This window comes from Leuciscus leuciscus, assembly GCF_965113295.1.
Source record: "Leuciscus leuciscus genome assembly, chromosome: 22".
Lineage (NCBI taxonomy): Eukaryota > Metazoa > Chordata > Actinopteri > Cypriniformes > Leuciscidae > Leuciscus > Leuciscus leuciscus.
In genome coordinates, this window is record NC_138746.1 from 10,110,810 (window position 1) to 10,130,097 (window position 19,288).

General features: G+C 39.1%; 1 protein-coding gene across 3 annotated transcripts in view; it reads left to right on the top strand.

Moving 5' to 3' along the window:
- akt3a (v-akt murine thymoma viral oncogene homolog 3a) overlaps window positions 1–19,288 on the top strand; it is an 89,183-nt gene that overhangs the window by 3,526 nt on the left and 66,369 nt on the right. For 2 of the 3 annotated variants that reach the window (XR_014201373.1, XM_082153125.1), the window contains exon 3: window positions 4,358–4,737. Coding sequence is in view for 2 of the 3 variants with exons in the window: in XM_082153125.1 (XP_082009251.1) it covers window positions 4,692–4,737 (46 nt within the window). In the remaining variant the exon portion in view is untranslated. Of the gene's footprint in view, window positions 1–1,169; window positions 3,097–4,357; window positions 4,738–19,288 lie in introns of those variants that run through there. The other variant, XM_082153126.1, reaches the window with a different exon arrangement.

Genomic DNA, 19,288 nt, shown 5'->3' on the forward strand with positions numbered 1-19,288 from the left:
GGAGGAGCACGTTCAGGTAATCAACCAATCAGCACAAGAGGAAGACGGTATAAATATAGCCTTCCCTCACCTCTGTCCCATGACAGTTTCGCAGCATCCCTCCACCACCCCATCACCTCAATCTCGTCTGGTTTTCTCTCCCAGTCAAAAGGGGGGAGTACTCTGGGTTCGGGCCAAATTCCGAGCTCGGAGCCCTCTCCCGGACAGCACGCCAAATATGCATAAATTACTGCATCTGATTTCATGTACGTGTGAACTCGCGAAATGATTATCTCAAGGGTGCTCCCCTCATTTGTATGGAAAAATTGTATTTGGTATGGCAGCTTCGGGACATCCCCAGATATTGCTGCGGCGATAGGCTTACAGCTGCTTGGCTGCGACAGTGACGCAGTGGAATTGTGTGTCCTGCCACTCAAAGGGAGCCAAAGGAAAAGAGAGTTTGTGCTGCTGCCAGAATACACGATTTTGAGGATTGGTTTGTAAAGTAGAATATCCCAACAGACCCACTGAAAATGACAATGGTCCTCACGTTTAGTGTCTTTTTCTGTATCTGGACATTTTATAGCCTCTGAGGCAACTTGGTGCAGACTTGTCGATTAAGTTTGTGGATGGTTCTGTATTTCCCAGATGTATTTTATTTTTCAGGTTAAAGTGTTAGTTCACCCTAAAATGAAAATGCTGTCATTAATTACTCGCCCTCATGTCGTTCCAAACCCGTAAGACGTTAGTTAATCTTCGGAACACACATGTAGATATTTTTAATAAAACCTGAGCCAGTTCTTTACTCTCCATTGACAGCTACACAACTACCACTTTGACGCTTCAAAGTTCATAAAGAATTTGTAAAACTAGTCCATATGAATTGAGTGGTTTGTCCAGATTTTCTAAAGAGACACGATCGCATTATTCGCATATAATGAACAGATTGAATTTAGCCTTTTATTCACATATAAACATTAATCAGCGAACGTGAACAGAAGCTCAACCGAACTTGCTTGACGCGCAAGAACAAACCTCTTGCGGAAGCTCAAACGTGCTGTGTAACATGAGAATGAACCTCATTGGCTCTCGCATGTCAAGCGAACATGCTTGAGCTTCCATTTATCATAACTGATGTGTGCACACTGCGTTGATGAATGTTTATTGTTCAGCGTATTAAGAGGTTGTGTCTCTTCAGAAAATTTGGACTAAACCGCTCAATTCATATTTATTAGTTTTACGATCTTTAAGAACTTTTAAGCGTCAAAAGTGGTTGCGTAGCTGTCAATGGAGGGAAAGAAATTGTTCATATTTTATTACAAATATCTTAATTTGTGTTCTGAAGATGATTGAAAGTCTTACAGGTTTTGGAATGACACGAGGGTGAGTAAATGAGGACATACTAACCCTTTAAATGGGCATCACTGCATCAGACCTTTTATATATCTCTTAAAATCTTATATATTTGATATGGTTTGCCAGAAATATTTATCACTCCAATGGAGGCTGAATAACATAGATTTCCTTTGGCCCAATCAAACAGATACTGTCTACTCCATAATAACAGCAGAACTGGTTCTTGAAGTCTCATTTACATCAGTGCTTCATGGGAAGGGGTTGGAAGGGATTGCTGATAGGTATGAGTGAGGATGCTCGACTAGCGAGTTTAATCATTTTTAGTGGTGGTTTTTAAATGGAGAAGCAGTTGTCAGTTGTTTTTTTTACTTTAACAACAACACACATCTCTTTTAATCTCTTAATTAGTTTGATTTGCAGCACCACCACTACAGTCATCAAGGATGTGCTTGCTTGTGGACATATTCACCGCCTTCAAGAGTATATTCTAAGACATTCGCTGTCTCACTTCAGATTGCCTGCTGTTAGCAGTGTTTCTGTTGATATGCATAACCCACAGGTTTATTGTTAAGGTATTGAGGTGAGATTAAAGCACAGTATTTTCTGAAGTCAGTGACTGGTTCTTTATGGTGTGGTACTCACTCTTGAGTGTCTTGTAGGAAAACGAATCAGACAGATGACTGCAAAATAGTTGCAGTGGAAAAAGACTCAAACCGCAGAACGCCATGAACTAAATATTGTGACTGTTATTAAAGTTGTAGTTGTAATGACACTGACTCAGGACTTCTACAGTAGTATATCATTGCTTAATCTTCTCAGAGCTCAAGATAGGTTTGATGGAAAGGTTTAAACATTAACGTTAAAATAATCTATTTCTCTAAAATGAATGGGATTTTTACTTACGAAGTTGTGGCAAGTGGTGTCTTCCAGGGTTGTGTGACTCACGTACAGGTTGTGTGAAACACTGATATCTCTTTGGACCTTGAATCACGTACTCTCCTTACAATGCTAACAGCAGATTAAGGTTGCAGCTAAATGCACACAACCAGAATTATCAGTTTGTACTGTGAATACGCTGGCCTCAATAGGCCAAATATTCCTAAATATTCTATAATTATAATATAAAAATGCTAAATATTCCTTGCCTGGCCCACATTTATTTTGCTGTAAAGTAATTATATCATAAGTTAGCCCTGCAGGTGTTGTCTTTTGTTGGCCCTGTGACATTAAGGACACTGCCGTGGTCTTCATATCTTTAGGGGCTACAGTGTATCCAGTAGCTGTGATGTCCTCTGTCATTATATCCAAAAGTCTGGGACAAAACATGATTTGTTAATTATATCCAAAGGGAAAATAAGAGCCTTTCTGTCATTTACCTTTCTGTTATCGGCCTAGAGGACACAACACTGCATCACAGTTGTGCATTCAGATTTCTTTTTATCACGCTTCACACTCAGAGGTGACAGACGTGTTCAGTGATTTGTTACTTTCTGTTTTCTTAGTTAGAGGATGATTGTCATATGTTTCCCCAGTTTCTGAGTTCAGTTAAAGGTTCATGGCTTTCTTCTTTTCCTCTTTGACTCACTCTGAGCTCATCTGTTTAGCTGTTGGAGGTTTACTCTTTGTTACTGTTTGTTCTCTTAAAAGGCTGACTTCCCTTTTCTCTACTCGCACACATTTGAATGCTTGGATTTGACACGTATGATTGCTTCTGCAAAAACAAAACATTTTGATTAACTGATGTACGTTAGCATTTTAAAGGTAAGGAAATATAGACAAATATCTCCTCAGAAATCCCATATTTCATGCTGTAGATTTATTTTATTGGCTTACTTCTCTGTCAGGGTGACATATTTTGCTTGGTTGTATTTTTGTAAAACGCACATGTGCATGAAACTATTTGATGTGTTTGAGACCAGGTTAGGACATTTTAGGACTAATTTGTGGTATTCACATTATAATTGTAGTTATTTGTTCCTTCTGTTTTAAACAGAAAATGCATCTATGGATGTGTCCTTATCTTGGATGATAGTAAGTGTTGGCATTCTGCCACATTTATCAGTCTCGTATTTTGAAGTCTTTTTCCTCATTCTAAAAATCATTAAGCTATCACCGTTTTTTCAATCTAATATCAGATCTGATAAAATTTTCAGTTGTAACTCATTAGCAACTTCTTAACTCTTTCCCTGCCAACATTTTTTTTTTTTAAAGGCATTTTTTGTGTGACATTTTCACAAAATTTCATGGCCCCCAAAATATTTTGTTGTTTATCTGAACATGCAATACATCAAAATTATTTCATATTATTTATATATTCTTACAAACGATTTTATTTATTCTGGCATCATACGTTCTTTTTTTAATCAACACCTGAATGTGGGTTAGTAAGTTTCATTACAAAAGAAGCAATTCTGCTTCTTTTTCTGTACTCTATCAGAGTTGCATAATAGTACCCTCTACCATATAACGATGAAATCAAGAAAAGCCAGAAAATTCCGTCAATGGTGGAGAAAGTTTTGCCATTGTTTGCTTATCCCATATTGTTTCAACCTTGCATTGTTTTCTTTATTTCATGAAAGAGATGTTAGGCGAAAACAAAAACAATGAAAATAATACCAAATTTAAATTTTTTTGTGTGGTGGGGCCAGTTAAAGAAGTCCTCAGTGTTGAGCCCTGTATTTGATAAATGAAACTGCACACTTTCATACTGCTTAATCCACTCCTTGGATGCCACTGCATTTACCACGGGACTTCCTGTTTGCTTATATATTCTCACGGTCATCCTCATCAGACTTTGTTACAAGTGACTGTGTTGCTGGTAAGTGTTAAACAGTTGTGCATGTCGAGAGTGAGAATGAGAGAGAAAAACAGACAGACAGACAGGGAAATCAGAGAGGCGACAGGGGGCTTGTACGTCTGCTTTTACAATGACTGTCTGTCAGATTGTGTAAGAACGAAGAGGGGAGTTAGAAGGAAGAGAAGAGTGAAAAATCCACATTCTTCTTTTTTATGTTTCTTCCAGGCTGAGTCACTATCGAGGAGTGGGAAGATCTAGAGAGACAGAGGGAGACGGCATCACGGAGAGCACAAGAGAGAAAAGCGACTGAAGGAGGGGAAAACCGCTACACAACGCCTTTGAGAGCGAAGCGAGAGAGAGAGAGGCAGCCAACGAGAACGACGTAAAGAGAGAGACAGAGCGCAGCAGTGAGGGAGGGAGAGAGACGCTGAGGCTGGGAGAGCTGACCCCCCTCCCTTCTCCTCTCCTCTCCTGTCCTCTCCTCTCCTCCTTCCCCCCCCTCCTCACTCCTTCAGGAGCTGGTGTGTTGGAGCAGCGAGTACAGTGTGACTGAGGCAACATGAGCGATGTCACCATCGTTAAGGAAGGCTGGGTCCAGAAGAGAGGTAAGGAGCTTGTCTCTGCCTGCGTCTTGGTCAACTAGCCGGGTCGAGAAAGACCTTGCGTACGCGCGTGCCTCCGTGGACGGCTCCCTCCGTCATGGGCGGGCCACGGCGTGGCTTTAGTCTGTGTCTGTGGGAGCCGGCGTGTGGGTGTGCCTCTTTGCGCGTGTGTTCGTGAGCTGTGTTTAGTGCTAGTGTGGCGCTTCAGAGAACGTGCATGCGTGTTTGAGTGTGTCTGCCGGAGGAGCAACTGCATTCAGACTGGTATCCATCATTTCTCACTGCACTGCTCTGACGTGTCGGGCTGCTACGTTTGACGGGTTTTCTACAAATGCTTGCACTCATTCTGATGCATAATGCTCTGTTTTGATTAGATTATCGTTTTGATGATTTTATTTGATCATTATGTCTGGAAAACAAGTTATCTTTTAGCCTTTTTTGGTTAGTATGGACTGCAAGGGCTGTTGTGTACAATTAAACGCACTCAAAGTTATTATAAGTCAAAGTTATTTGACATCCATGTGGGAAGCTGCTCTAGGTGTCCTCATGGGACGTAGTGACTAGGGTACTTCATCCAGGTTGTCTTGCTTTTCCTTTCTGTATCATTGTCGCTTGTTGAGGCATACAAGTTCCTCTATGCTTGTACCTTCCCTATATGTGTATCCATAAGTGTGCATCCATAGTAAAGGGGCGTTCATGCTGACAAAAATGTGCAGCGACCAAAAGTCACTCGTTTTCAATGAAAGTTGGTGATTTGGCGACACAAGTGATTGTGACTTTTGGCGATATGATTAATCAGCAAAATGTAACTATGCAAATGAGCAGTGATTAGCAATGGGAGTGTAGTTTGTTTACATGCACTTTAAAAGTTTTATTTCAGTCAGACTAAAGTGATAAGTTTTCATCATACAATGTCATGTAAATGCTTTACAACTATAAAGTCTAAGCATTCAAGTGGAAAGAAGTTGCATATGCGCAGGTGAGATTGTCTGATTTGTTTTTCCCCCCAATACTGTAGATAAGCAAATGTGCACAATATGATAATGATAACGATATGATGTCCATACGTATGTGATATATCGTCATACCGGTATATGTTACAACCATACTTCAAATAATTGATTACTAATTTATTACGTCATCATGAGCAAGCTATTAGACAAACAGGTGAACACTGTTGCTTGACTATGCAAAATCCCTCTGGATTATAACTGCACAAATAAATGCAAAGTTCATGGGATCCAACACCTGATACAGCAGTCAAGTAGGAGAGCCTACTAGTACAACAATTTAACCAATGTCATTGTTAAATGCCTTTAACTCTGGATGTTTATATGCTACAGTGGACCTGAATTCCCGTCCCCCTGATTGGATGAGCGACCATTGGTCTGACATGCTTGAGCTTATTAGGATGTGTTCATGTATGGGCGGACTCAGTTACTTTAGTCACCAGTTTAGTGAATAGGTTATTATTAGGGCTGTGAATAGAGTAAAATTAATTGCACCCTTTTGTGCGATTAATTGCACACTCATCGTGAAATTAAGCATATACCATTTATCTTGTTTAACATGTTCATTTTGTTGTCATTTGCTATATCCAGTTAAGTAAGCCATCAGATTGAAAGACTATTCTCACAAAACTGTATTTTCTGCAAGTTTTTTTCAATGTAGATTTAGGTGTCTTTCCAAAAAAGGACACTTTGGAGACTCCAAAAGAACACCAAATAACCCAATGTTATAAGTAGTCCATATAATTGAAATATGCACCCATGAAAAAACCAACAAACAATAATAAAAAAAACATTACAGAACAAAACTTTTCAGAATTCACAGTGTATACTAGTACGTGTACAATGCAACAATGCAAGAGCTTGTTTACATTTTAGACATGTCAAGTTGCTACAGGACCACATGGAGATGCCAAAAAAACCCTTAACCAACTGCCTTGACCTGACTGCATATACTTCTTACAGTGCACAGATCCATTCAGAATGACTAAACACAGCAACATACACATGACAAATCAAAACATTATCCTGAATGTGTGTGGAAACAATGTGAATGTACTGACATGTGTCTGTGCATAAATACAGTGTACGATCGATCAGTGTGTTGAGAGCACACATACATGGTCTGTTTGCACATCAATTATAACGCACTCACACATGCTTACTCTGACTCCTGTATGTCACATCATCTTTACCGTATTGCAATCTTCATCCATCAAAACTTAACTAGCGAGTCGCTGGTTTGCTTTATAAGCCGAGAAACGTATCTTGCCTATCATCTGGCCATACAGCGCTGAGATGTTGTGACGTTCCGTTGAGTCTGTATTTCACACAGCGTGAAGCGTGAGGGCTCGCGCTCTTGAGAAGCAATCACAGAATATGACAGCTCGTGTTTTAAAAGATAAACACACAGTGGAATGAATAATTCACTGAAAACGCAACATGAGTCTCTATTCTCTCTGCCATCTCTGATGTGATCAGGCTGGTTGGTTTTCTTTACATTAGCGCTGTTTTGGACTGATTGTTTGAATGAATTCGCTTTCTGGATCATTGGACTGAAACTTTTCTGGAGTGTAGCGGCTTTGTAGAAGCTCTCGACTTCTAAAGTGATCTAACTCAGTAATTTATTTTTGTTAAATTATTTTAATAAAATCCTCAACGAGTTAAAATAACTTTATATATATAAATTATATATATATATTTATAAAACTTGCCCCCAAACCAACAGCAAAACATTGATCTGTTTTGTTGAGGATATTATTGAGGTCATTTGTAAGATAAAACGTGTTTAAAGTGCTCAATAATTTTGTATTAATGTTGCACTGGTTGATATGACTTCAGCTGGTGTGGATTCAGCATCATGCAAAAGCATTGCCACTATACCCTGTTTACAGTCAGCCATGGATCATTTATTTTGTGAACTAAAAGTGTATAATGACCTGGAGGTTTCTGAGATGTAACTGAGATAGAAATGTCTTAAGTACCCATGAGGCTCCATGTAAGTGGAGTACTTTAAAAATACTACGAATAATATTTAAAATTACTATTAATTTATATGAGTGTTTTAAACTTAAGTGTTCATTTAGTATTATTTATATACTGTTATTATATTTATTAATATTTCGAATTAGCTTTTTTTAATATTTTCAGTTTTAGTAATCTTGTAATGTGCTACCATTTTTATTAGTTTTTATTTTATAATATTTACCTTTAATTTATATGTGATTTTATTACATCAACTTATTTTATTTCAGGTAGTTGTCAAGGCAACATTTTCTAATTTTCATTTAAAGGGGTCAATGACATGAAAAAAAAATTCCTTCATCTTTAAACATGTAAGAGGACTTTGTACCATTGAAACATCCTGCAAGTTTCATAGCTTAAAACATCCTTTTAAAACAAAGCTTTTATTTAAGTTTCAAAGAATGTCTAGTTTTCATATTGTGGGATCTGTGATGTCACACAAGCAAATTTATTTGACGAATAATTATACATCATTGCATCACTTAACGTCTGACATTTGCACACTGTGAGCACACATTGTGTCACTTCAAAAGCAAATTGAACCTATTATAATCACTGACACTGTCTACACTGGGTAAAGTATACATACAGATGCGCTCAGTTTCTGACATACTCCACGCAAAACAAGCGGGTTATATCGGAGCATTTTGTGTTTTAAACAAGGCACAGTGTATAATGTAGAGCTTGCAAAGACACTTTTGTTGAAAGATGACGCAGACAACTGTATTGAATGAACCGGCCAGCTGCATCACAAACATGTAAGTACATTATTTCATAATGCTGTTTCTGTAAATTATGGGTTTATATGGATAATGGTTTCAAAACACTAATTCACACATGCAATAGCGATTGTTGATACTGTTATGATGTTAGCCAATCACTGACAAGCCTAAAAGGAGCTGCCCTTTAAAAATTGATCGTTTTAGACAGGGTCAGAAAAATGAAGGTGGAAATATATATTTGTTTGTTTTTTGTGTGCAAAAAAACTTTATTAACATTAGAAGTGAACCTCAAAGAATATAGTAAAATAATTAAAAATTCATGTCATAACCCCTTTAAGATTTTTAAGCTTACATTTTTCATTTAATATTTGATCTTTATTATAATTAATGTAAGGGTTTTTAATAGTTTTTTGTTTTAGGTAGCATTAACAACACTGAGTAATTCAAAAGGCCATTAACCAGCATTTATTTGGAATTTCTTTCCAACAGTTTCTTTTTTTCCACTTTAAAGGTCAATGGTCAAAAATGAACCAGTCAAAAACTGTGGGAACCCTTTTAATTGATTGTGAGTGTGGTGTTTGTGTAGTCATGTGCTGTAGCCACGTTGAGTCAGATTTGAAATTCCCTCCAGTGTGTGCAGCCTGGGCTGGGCTTGAGGATGGAGAGGTTAGTGTTTATTAGCGATTGTGTGTGTGTGAAGTGCATGGGAGAGTTCGGTGTAGCCCTGGGCTGGGAAACTGGCTTCATTCTGTTTGTCTTGGCCAGCGACCAGGATGACCCCAATCACCCTCCTCTTTTCCTCTCCTTTTTCCACTTTGTCTCTGCCACTCTCTGTTTCCATAATAGCTTTTACTGTCTTTTCCCCCTCTCTCTGTCTGTGTCCTGTTGTACTTTTACTTTTCCATTTTGCTGCTGTCTTTCTCGGTCTCATCATCTCTCTCTCTCTCTCTCTCTCTCTCGGTCTCATCATCTCTCTCTCTCTCTCTCTCTCTCTCTCTCTCTCTCTCTCTCTCTCTCTCTCGGTCTCATCATCTCTCTCTCTCTCTCTCTCTCTCTCTCTCTCTCATCATCTCTCTCATCATCTCTCTCTCATCATCTATCTCTCTCTCTCTCTCATCATCTCTCTCTCATCATCTATCTCTCTCTCTCTCTCTCTCTCATCATCTCTCTCTATCTCTCTCTCTCTCTCTCTCTCTCTCGGTCTCATCATCTCTCTCTCTCGGTCTCATCATCTCTCTCTCTCGGTCTCATCATCTCTCTCTCTCTCTCTCTCTCTGTCTCCTCATCTCTCTCTCTCTCTCGGTCTCATCATCTCTCTCTCTCTCTCTCTCTCTCTCTCTCTCTCTCGCTCTCATCATCTCTCTCTCTCTCTCTCTCTCGCTCTCATCATCTCTCTCTCTCTCTCTCTCTCTCTCTCTCTCTCTCTCTCTCTCTCTCTCTCTCTCCCTCTAGAGCACCTGTGTCGCAGTACAAGTTTTGCCCCCCCCCCCCACACACACCCGTCTTTTGAGTTGTGACTTCTTAGAGAAAAAGGGGCTATGTGTGAGGCGAGGGTAACCAAAAGGGTGACATCATATCCTGTTTACTCCACTAATGAATGGATCACAAAGAAAAGGGCCAGCTTCTGACATCGCCCCCCTCTCAAAGCACATTGTCTAAACATTCCCCTCATCACTGACCGCAGCCTGTTTAATGCGCCTGCCAAAGTTTGATTGTTCTGAGGTTACTTCAGCAAAATCAAGCGAAACGCAACATGCTGGAATGTCATGGAACTAAATAGCATGAAGTTTTATTTCCGTGTATTTAATTTGATGCAGTTATGTTTTCCAGATCGCTGGTCTGCGGTAAATTAGCACTGATTGCAAGCAGACCTGTTGATAAAAATGCTTTGGATGTCTGCGCAGTGTGTGTGTGTTTGTGGTGGAGGTTAGCTGTCAGGCTCCATAGCCGAAGAGCAGTGCAGAGGAGTCACATGGTGCGCTGCTCTGTCCCGCAGGACCGCTGGAACACTCTGTTCTGAGGAAAGGATACAGGCACATGAATGAAGCTCGTTTGCTCTCTCCGGCATGCTCACATGACCAGCGATGCACTCGTTCATTCACTCTCTCGTACAAGCATATGGATTATTTACACACATGAAACTCTGACCTTGCTGACTGTTATATCCTTCACTTCCTGCTCCTTTTCTCATACCCAGCAATCTCCTGCTCTCATATGACCACTGCGGCCATTCCTCATTATCTCCTTCCTGTCCCATCTCTCTCTCTCTCAGTATGTAAAGTGCATCTCAGTGCACCCCAGATCATCTCAGACTGCAGTGGAAGTACAGGAGCATCCTCATTCAGGTCAACATGAACAAACAGAACCATTACATACTGTATATTCCATATTAAACATTCCATATAAACATGACATTTATTCTGGCTGTACTTGTGTTTCATTACTCAGCATTTTCTATTTTAGCATGTACAGAACATTGTTTCTGGATACTTAACTCTTCACAGCTGGTTAGGACATGATGTAAGCTGTAGTCGTGATGTTGAGGACACAACCATGTGTATATTAAAACATGATCACCAAATTTTAAAAGTAATAGTGCAACTCGACCCTCCCTTTTGAATGGCGGTGTAATCAGCGCTTTTGTGGGATTAGATTAGCCAATCATAATAAAGATAATTTTATATATTGTAGACTTACTAGGTATAGTAGAAAAAATGTCCTGTTTCATTCACAGGGTCAGTAATTTGTAAGTAGTTTGGAAAATGGCCATGTAAAGCTAAATCATGACTTATGAGATGACAAATGTTGCAGTTGGATTTCAGGGAAAATAAATGTTTTAGATAGTGAGTTTGTTGCTACTGCGGTAAGAAAGATGCATCAACGAACAGGTAAATTCAGCAACACTTGTTAAAGGGAGTGTTCATTTAAGTCAAAACTGATATGGCAATTCTTTTTTTGTGGAATTTTTCTGTATTTATTAAATGATTTATCTATTATCTGTTATAATGTCATTATTATTTTTTATTTTTTAAATGTGTGCCCTCGAAATTGTTAATAATAAGCATTAACCCTCCCCCTGGCTAAGATGTTTCTGATGTGTAGACCGGTTCAAGGTCTGGACAATATGGTTGTCGAATGTCTAGACGTGTTCCAACCAATCAGTCAATTCCTGGTAGACAAAATCAAGTTTCTGCTTAAATTTTTTTAATTTTTTTATTCTAGAAGCCATTTCACTTGTATATGTTACAATAGGGAATTAAAGTCACAATTTTCATGCATGGCCACTTTAAGAAAATGAGAGCAAGTTGAAGAGCAACTATTTAAAAAACTAAACAAAAACAATCATAAGATTCAGCCAATAAAGTAGATATTATAATATATCACCCACCAATTAGGATCCAACCAATTACACAGCACTATAGAGAACAGGTCACACCCATGAATTAGTCTTGCTGGACCCAAAAAGAGAACAGAAAATATTTCAATTCAATTCCAAACAATCCAAAACACAATGACATACAAATATAAAAATTAGGAGATACAACTTAACAATAAAAAGTTGGTGGTTGGATGTGAGTTTACTCTGTAAATTATTCAGCTTTAAAATGGTTATTTACTTGTGTTGCACAGTTGAGGGTAATTTGGATGAAATGTGCCTCCCTTCAAGCTTTGTTTTCTAACAAGTGCCAAATGGAGTCTGAGAACTATAAATTATCATGAGCAGCTCCTGTATCATCTTGATGCTTTTTAATTTCACATTAGCTTTTCACAGTCATCCGTCTTAAGTCCTCCCACTTCCCTCTTAGCGGTGAGGGGAAAAGCCTCCTCATACCCAAACAGATCTGCCTTCTCCTTTAAAGGAGGCGCACCTGCACAGTCTCCAACATGCTCTCTCACATGCTAACATCTGTGGAAAGCCTTTTCCACTCTTCTGCCAGTGTGCCTTTAAGACTAGCGTCAGCACGTATGAAGAAAATACTGCGGCCCCCTCAGTCACGACTCAGTGGCTTTTGTGTGTGGTTGTTTTTCTGGTTATTGTATAAGTGTGTGTGTGTGTTTGAGAACAAGGACAGGGTGACATGCTCAGAGAGGGGATGATGACTCTGGGGGTCAGGCAGTGTTGTAGCAGCAGGCTGGGGGTCACAGGCTGACTCACTGCATGCCTTCAACTGACTGACTGACTGCAGAGTTAGTCATCTTTCTGAATCGTGCAGAGACCCAGCCCAGAGAGAGAGAGAGAGAACGAGACCTTGAGGTAAGGAAAGGCAGATAGAGAAAAAAAACCAGAGAAAACGATGAAGTGGTTTAGGCTGTCAGTGCTTGGTTTTCTTTAAAGAAAGTTAGAGGTTTAAAGAGATGATTCACCCAAAAGTTTTCACTCTGTTCCTTCCATACAATGAAAGTGAATGGTGATCAGGGACCGTCAAACTCAGAAAATAACAAAAAATTAAATAAAAGTAGTCTTCAGGGCTACTTTTTCCAAGTCTTCTGAAGTTTATAACTTTTTGTGAGGAAAAACTGAATTTTTCTTAAATTGTATTCATATAGATGAAATAGCCTACACTAAGTCTTCTCACCAAGGTTGCACTTTTTTTAATACTTTTTTTATACTTTTCACTTTTTTGGCACTCTTAAAATCTTTTATTATTATTAATATTATTTTATTTACCTTTATTTTACCAGGAAGTCTCATTGAGATTAAACTCTCTTTTACAAGAGAGACCTGGCCAAGGTAGCAGCCATACAGTAAGACAACATTTTAAAATACAACAACAATTTTTATTTATTTATATATATATATAGAACATAGAACATAGTATGTGTGTATATATGACTTAAAATTTGTTTTTGTTTTCTGGGATTGTCAGTCTTCAGGAGACATAGAATGTATATTAAATCATATGAACTACTTTGATGGTGTTTTTGTCATTTTTGGAGCTTGACAGCCCCTTATAGTCATTCACTTTCATTCTATGGAGAAGAGCAGCATAAAGATCCTGCCTTCAGTTTTCCACATCACACTTTGTGCTCCACGAAGAACAAAAGTCAGGTTTGGAACAACAGAATTGAAATTGTTTAGGTAAACCGTGGCTTTAAAGCACGAACTGAGGGTGCTAGAGGACTCTATTTATGGTCATGATATGGTCGTGATATGGTTGTTCTAAAGCAAAGAGAGAAGGAGAGGGGAGATAAAATTGCGAACTGTGTTTGGTAACGTTTTTCCAAGCCCCGCGGTGATCTATCTGACTGTATCACATCTCGCATGTTTTAGTGATGAGGCAGCGATGCACGGGGTGTGTGAACGTGTGCATGCCTCCGAGAATTTAGGAGTGCCTGCAGAGTATGCGTATGTTTAGGCAGGAGCAATCCGGACCAATCACAGATCAGCCTTTCAGAGTTCCAGCAGCACATCTGCATTCCAAGAATGTGTGATCAATGGAGATATTACTAGACTGTCTCTAACAAACCTTGGATCCAAGTGTTGTGTCATGCTGGAAATTAGCTGATATTTAGACCTGGGGCCAGATTTACTAACAGTTTGCACCAGCGCAAACCTTCTTTTGGTGTAAAAAACTACAGTAAGGATTTACTAAAGAGACGCAGTGAAAAATTTGCACTGAAAAGGCATGGACACAGTTATTTTCGTGGCTGACCACATTGCATATGCATTTGTAGGAGTTTCCCTTACAAGGTGATTTATTTAGGTTTGTGCTCGTCAATTTACCGGTGGTTGTGCCATTATTTACCACCCCCAAAAAGTACGTCTTAAACTAGACGCGGTAGATTGCGTTGCGGCAACACCTGATGCATTAATACTAACACTTTATCTTCTATTCTATATCTATTATCTAAAAAAAAAAATAAAAAAAAAAGTATATGTACTACGTTAGATTAAACTGGGAAGGGTCATAGCACTTGCATATTGTTCTATTGTTAGTTTCACTGCTTCTATTGTTCTCATTTGTAAGTCGCTTTAGATAAAAGCGTCTGCTAAATTAATAAATGTAAATGTTGGTCATTGGATTAAGGACTGATGCTAATGCCCATGTCCAAGGTGGGCTCAATTAGCCTGTGACTTCTCCCAGAAAACATGTGGAACGACAGCTCCTCAGGGGCAGGACATTTCTGTCAGGGTGAGCCATGCAGGCAGCAGGCGGTTTGATATGGAATCATGGGCTGAAAGACTTTTTTTTAACCAGTTTTGGCGAAGCATTATTTTACTTTGCTTCAGCAATGATACAGAGACTCTCGCATAGTGTGTTCATGCATTTTGGGGGCAAAGCAATGAGGACAATGAAGTAAGGGGTGTGTTTGTTTGGGTTGATTTCAGATATCTTACTTAGCACTTAGTTTCTCCCTTGCCGGCTGGCACATCGGGTGCCAAGCGATCTACAACAAACTCAATCGGCAGTGCCGACTTGATAGGCAGACAGCACGTAAATCATCATGAGCGGCGCCAGACTTGCCTTGGCCAGACTTGCTTCCGTTTCCCCTGGGCAGGCGTCCTCAGTATGGTGGCCTTCAGTATGGTAAGCGGTCCTGTGGTTGGCGTAGTATGTGGCCTGTGAACCGGAAGCGTCGTTCGTTGATGATGTCGGCCAAAGGCCATGAGGCGGTGAACAACTTCGTTGGAGACTCAGTCATGAATGTACATTTTTAAGATCTGCATCTTTGTTGAAACACGTTCAGCCGTTTAGTGATCGCTGTGGACGACTTCCACGGCTCAGTAGCGTATATGGCCATCAGGGTGAAAATCGAATTTAGGAGGCAAATCTTCGTTTGCAAAGCGATGGTCGCTGACCTTCAGATAGGTGTTAGCTGTCGCATTGTTGCAGATTTCAGATATCAATAGTGTTCAACAATGATTCTCAGAAATTGCTTACTGCATCTTTAAACTTACAAAACAAACAAAAATGAGAACTGTTGCCTTGGCAACTAAGTGAAATAAGTTTAAGTTGAATTACTAAAACTGAAATAAAAAACAAATGAAAGCTTTATAAAAATATATATAAAAAACAAAAGCAAATAACAAGATTACTAAAGCTTCAATTAAAATGAAATTTAAAATATAAAAATAAATGCAAAATATACACTCACCTAAAGGATTATTAGGAACACCATACTAATACTGTGTTTGACCCCCTTTCGCCTTCAGAACTGCCTTAATTCTACGTGGCATTGATTCAACAAGGTGCTGAAAGCATTCTTTAGAAATGTTGGCCCATATTGATAGGATAGCATCTTGCAGTTGATGGAGATTTGTGGGATGCACATCCAGGGCACGAAGCTCCCGTTCCACCACATCCCAAATATGCTCTTTTGGGTTGAGATCTGGTGACTGTGGGGGCCATTTTAGTACAGTGAACTCATTGTCATGTTCAAGAAACCAATTTGAAATGATTCAAGCTTTGCGACATGGTGCATTATCCTGCTGGAAGTAGCCATCAGAGGATGGGTACATGGTGGTCATAAAGGGATGGACATGGTCAGAAACAATGCTCAGGTAGGCCGTGGCATTTAAACGATGCCCAATTGGCACTAAGGGGCCTAAAGTGTGCCAAGAAAACATCCCCCACACCATTACACCACCACCACCAGCCTGCACAGTGGTAACAAGGCATGATGGATCCATGTTCTCATTCTGTTTACACCAAATTCTGACTCTACCATCTGAATGTCTCAACAGAAATCGAGACTCATCAGACCAGGCAACATTTTTCCAGTCTTCAACTGTCCAATTTTGGTGAGCTCGTGCAATTTGTAGCCTCTTTTTCCTATTTGTAGGAAAAAGTATGACTGCCGCATACTGGATGTTTTTCCCTTTTCACACCATTCTTTGTAAACCCTAGAAATGGTTGTGCGTGAAAATCCCAGTAACTGAGCAGATTGTGAAATACTCAGACCGGCCTGTCTGGCACCAACAACCATGCCACGCTCAAAATTGTTTAAATCACCTTTCTTTCCCATTCTGACATTCAGTTTGGAGTTCAGGAGATTGTCTTGACCAGGACCACACCCCTAAATGCATTGAAGCAACTGCCATGTGATTGGTTGATTAGATAATTGCATTAATGAGAAATTGAACAGGTGTTCCTAATAATCCTTTAGGTGAGTGTACAAAATATTAATTCACGCTATAATAGTATTTAAATAATACTAAAATAAGACTGATTAATTCCCTTTTACCCATTTTCAAATCGTTTTTTTCCTAGCATAAATATAAAAAAAACAAGTTGAGGGTCAAAACAAGTTAAAACCGTCTATATCCAGTTTTAAGGATGTTTAGATATTTTTAATGGAAAACGAGACAAATTCAGATAAAAAATAAAATAATATTTTGCAGAGCATCATTTCCTGTCATCTCTGTACTCTCTTCTCAAAAGTGACAGAAGAAACTGAAAATAACAAGACGAAGAATCTTTGAAGTAAGACGAGCAGATGCATGACTGTCAAATAAACACTGATTGTTGGATGCATTGGCATCCATCTCAAGTTTGATGCAATGTATGTTTGTAGGGATCAGTGAATGTGTATTTGTGTGCTCACGTAAGTGGGTGTTTGTCTTAAATTTCCTCTCTCCACTTGTGTGGGGCTTTCTCCTGTGCTGTTAATCGGAGGGTTGTGTTTCTCATAACTCTGTAATGAGCCCAAGCCCATTAGGAAAATTGGGAAAGCATGACAGAGCTGCTCATTGGTGATGCCAGTAGCATCCACTCACACACATCCCTCTGACTGCAAGTGATCATCTTACCCCCTGCAACGGATCCCCAGCCAGACGGCCAGTCACCTCAGTGTTGACGCTCTGGAGCATCTTCCTAGCTTCCCTTCTCTTTATTTAGAGTTGGATCAATATTTTATGTGAAATTGCACCACGAGTCAGACTGAGGAGGCTTTTGAGGGTTGACCAGATCATATTTGGGATTAAGATTTGACTCAAGGTTTCCTCAAGCGCATCAACATGAATTGTGAACTTAACTATTAAGGTCCTTAAACCTGTTCTGCATTCATAACAAATTGAGTTCTGTTATGACAGGCAATAATCTGAATTTATATGTAAATATGTATGATATGTAAAAACAAAAATCGTGTTGAAAATATGTGGCACGGAATCTGTCTGGTTCTGCTTTGTATTAAATTGATTTATATGAAATCTTACATACCAAAATGTATGTCATTTGAGCAGTAAAAGTCTTGTGGCCATTCACAGTGCGTCTAGTTTGTGTATTAAAATTTACCCCATAATTGTCTTGCTGGTATGGATGCTGTTAGACATAACACATATATAATTTGGAGAAGTAGTAGTTTTTTTTAATATACATATAACTAAAAAATGGAAATTCTGTTATCATTTACTCACCCTCATGTCGTTCTGAAACCATAAGAATTTTGTTCATCTTCAAAAAAACAAATGAATCCATATGGATCGAGCGGTTTAATCCAAGTCTTCAAGAGACTTGATCACTTTATATGTAATTTAGGCTTTTTTTCACATATAAATAACCTAGAGCTCATCAAATGTGGTTGCTTGACGAGAACCAGTGAGTTCTCAGGCACCAAGAGGAAGTTTGAGCCTCTGAATGAACTAAAAGCTTTGTTCTTCTCGCGCATCAAGCAAGTGCAAATAAGCTTCGTGTTTACTATATTTGATGTGTGTTGATCAATTTTTAAATAACATTGTAAATGAAAGAAAATTTATTTCACAAATGCTTTAAAGAACATGCATGTCAGATTTCACCTGAACATAATAAAAAAAGATATTAATATAAAAAAATGAATGAAGAGTTTTTCCATTGTGACATTATTTTCATTATAATTAAGCACATTTCCTCACAAAATTCTTATTACCGTATTGTACAAATAATTGTATTACGGTCATATTTTTAAAATTGCATTTGGCACTTTAAACATCTGCATACTGTACTATGTAATTGAGAAATTAAGATTTCAAATTATGCTTAATTGTCACAAAAATTCTTAATTTACATTCATAATTCATTTTCTCTATGCTAATTATAACTTCTTATTTTTGGTTTAAATAGAGTGATCTAGACAGGTTCTCGACAGATATGATGACATTAAGCATTCCTGTTTTCATCAAGAGTGTATTTGACAGCAGTCAGCCGTCGTGTCTCCACATGATTAATAAAAACATGCAAAAGATATTTGGCAAGCGTTTCTTACATCGCCTCAGTATAAACAGACAAACCCCCTAAAGCTGGAGATTGGGACTTTATTGCGCATAATTACACGTGTCAGTGGTTGCTTGTGAATGGTGCTCTGTGTGTGTGTGTGTGTGTGTGTGTGTTTCAGAGTGAAGGGGAGTGAGTGCAGGCAGCCACTGACTCCAGTCTGGGCCGCAGAGAGTTCAGTGGGTTCAGTTCTGCTGCTGCCGGAGCCGGCGCCGAACACTGCGATATCAATCACCCCTCCACTGTCTCCGTGTCACCCTCTCCTCTCAGCAGCATCACCTGTCAAAGCACATCTTCTTTCTTCTTTCCTCTTTGCATTTCCTTTCCCGCATTATCATTGCTACTCTTCCTCATGTGTGGCTGCTAGCTTGCAATCACATTGATACATGAAGTCTTGCTTGTACATACGCTGAGACATGTGAGCCCACCGGCCACCGCACACACACAGCTTGTGCCAAGGCTGCAGACACTGGGGGTTTTGTAGTCAATAGCACACACACATAGTATAGCTATACACACTCACATCCGGAGGAAAGGATTCAGTGCAGTGTTTTACTAACTACAGCCATTGTTGAAAGGGTGACTCATTTTCAACTGTGGAGACAGTCAC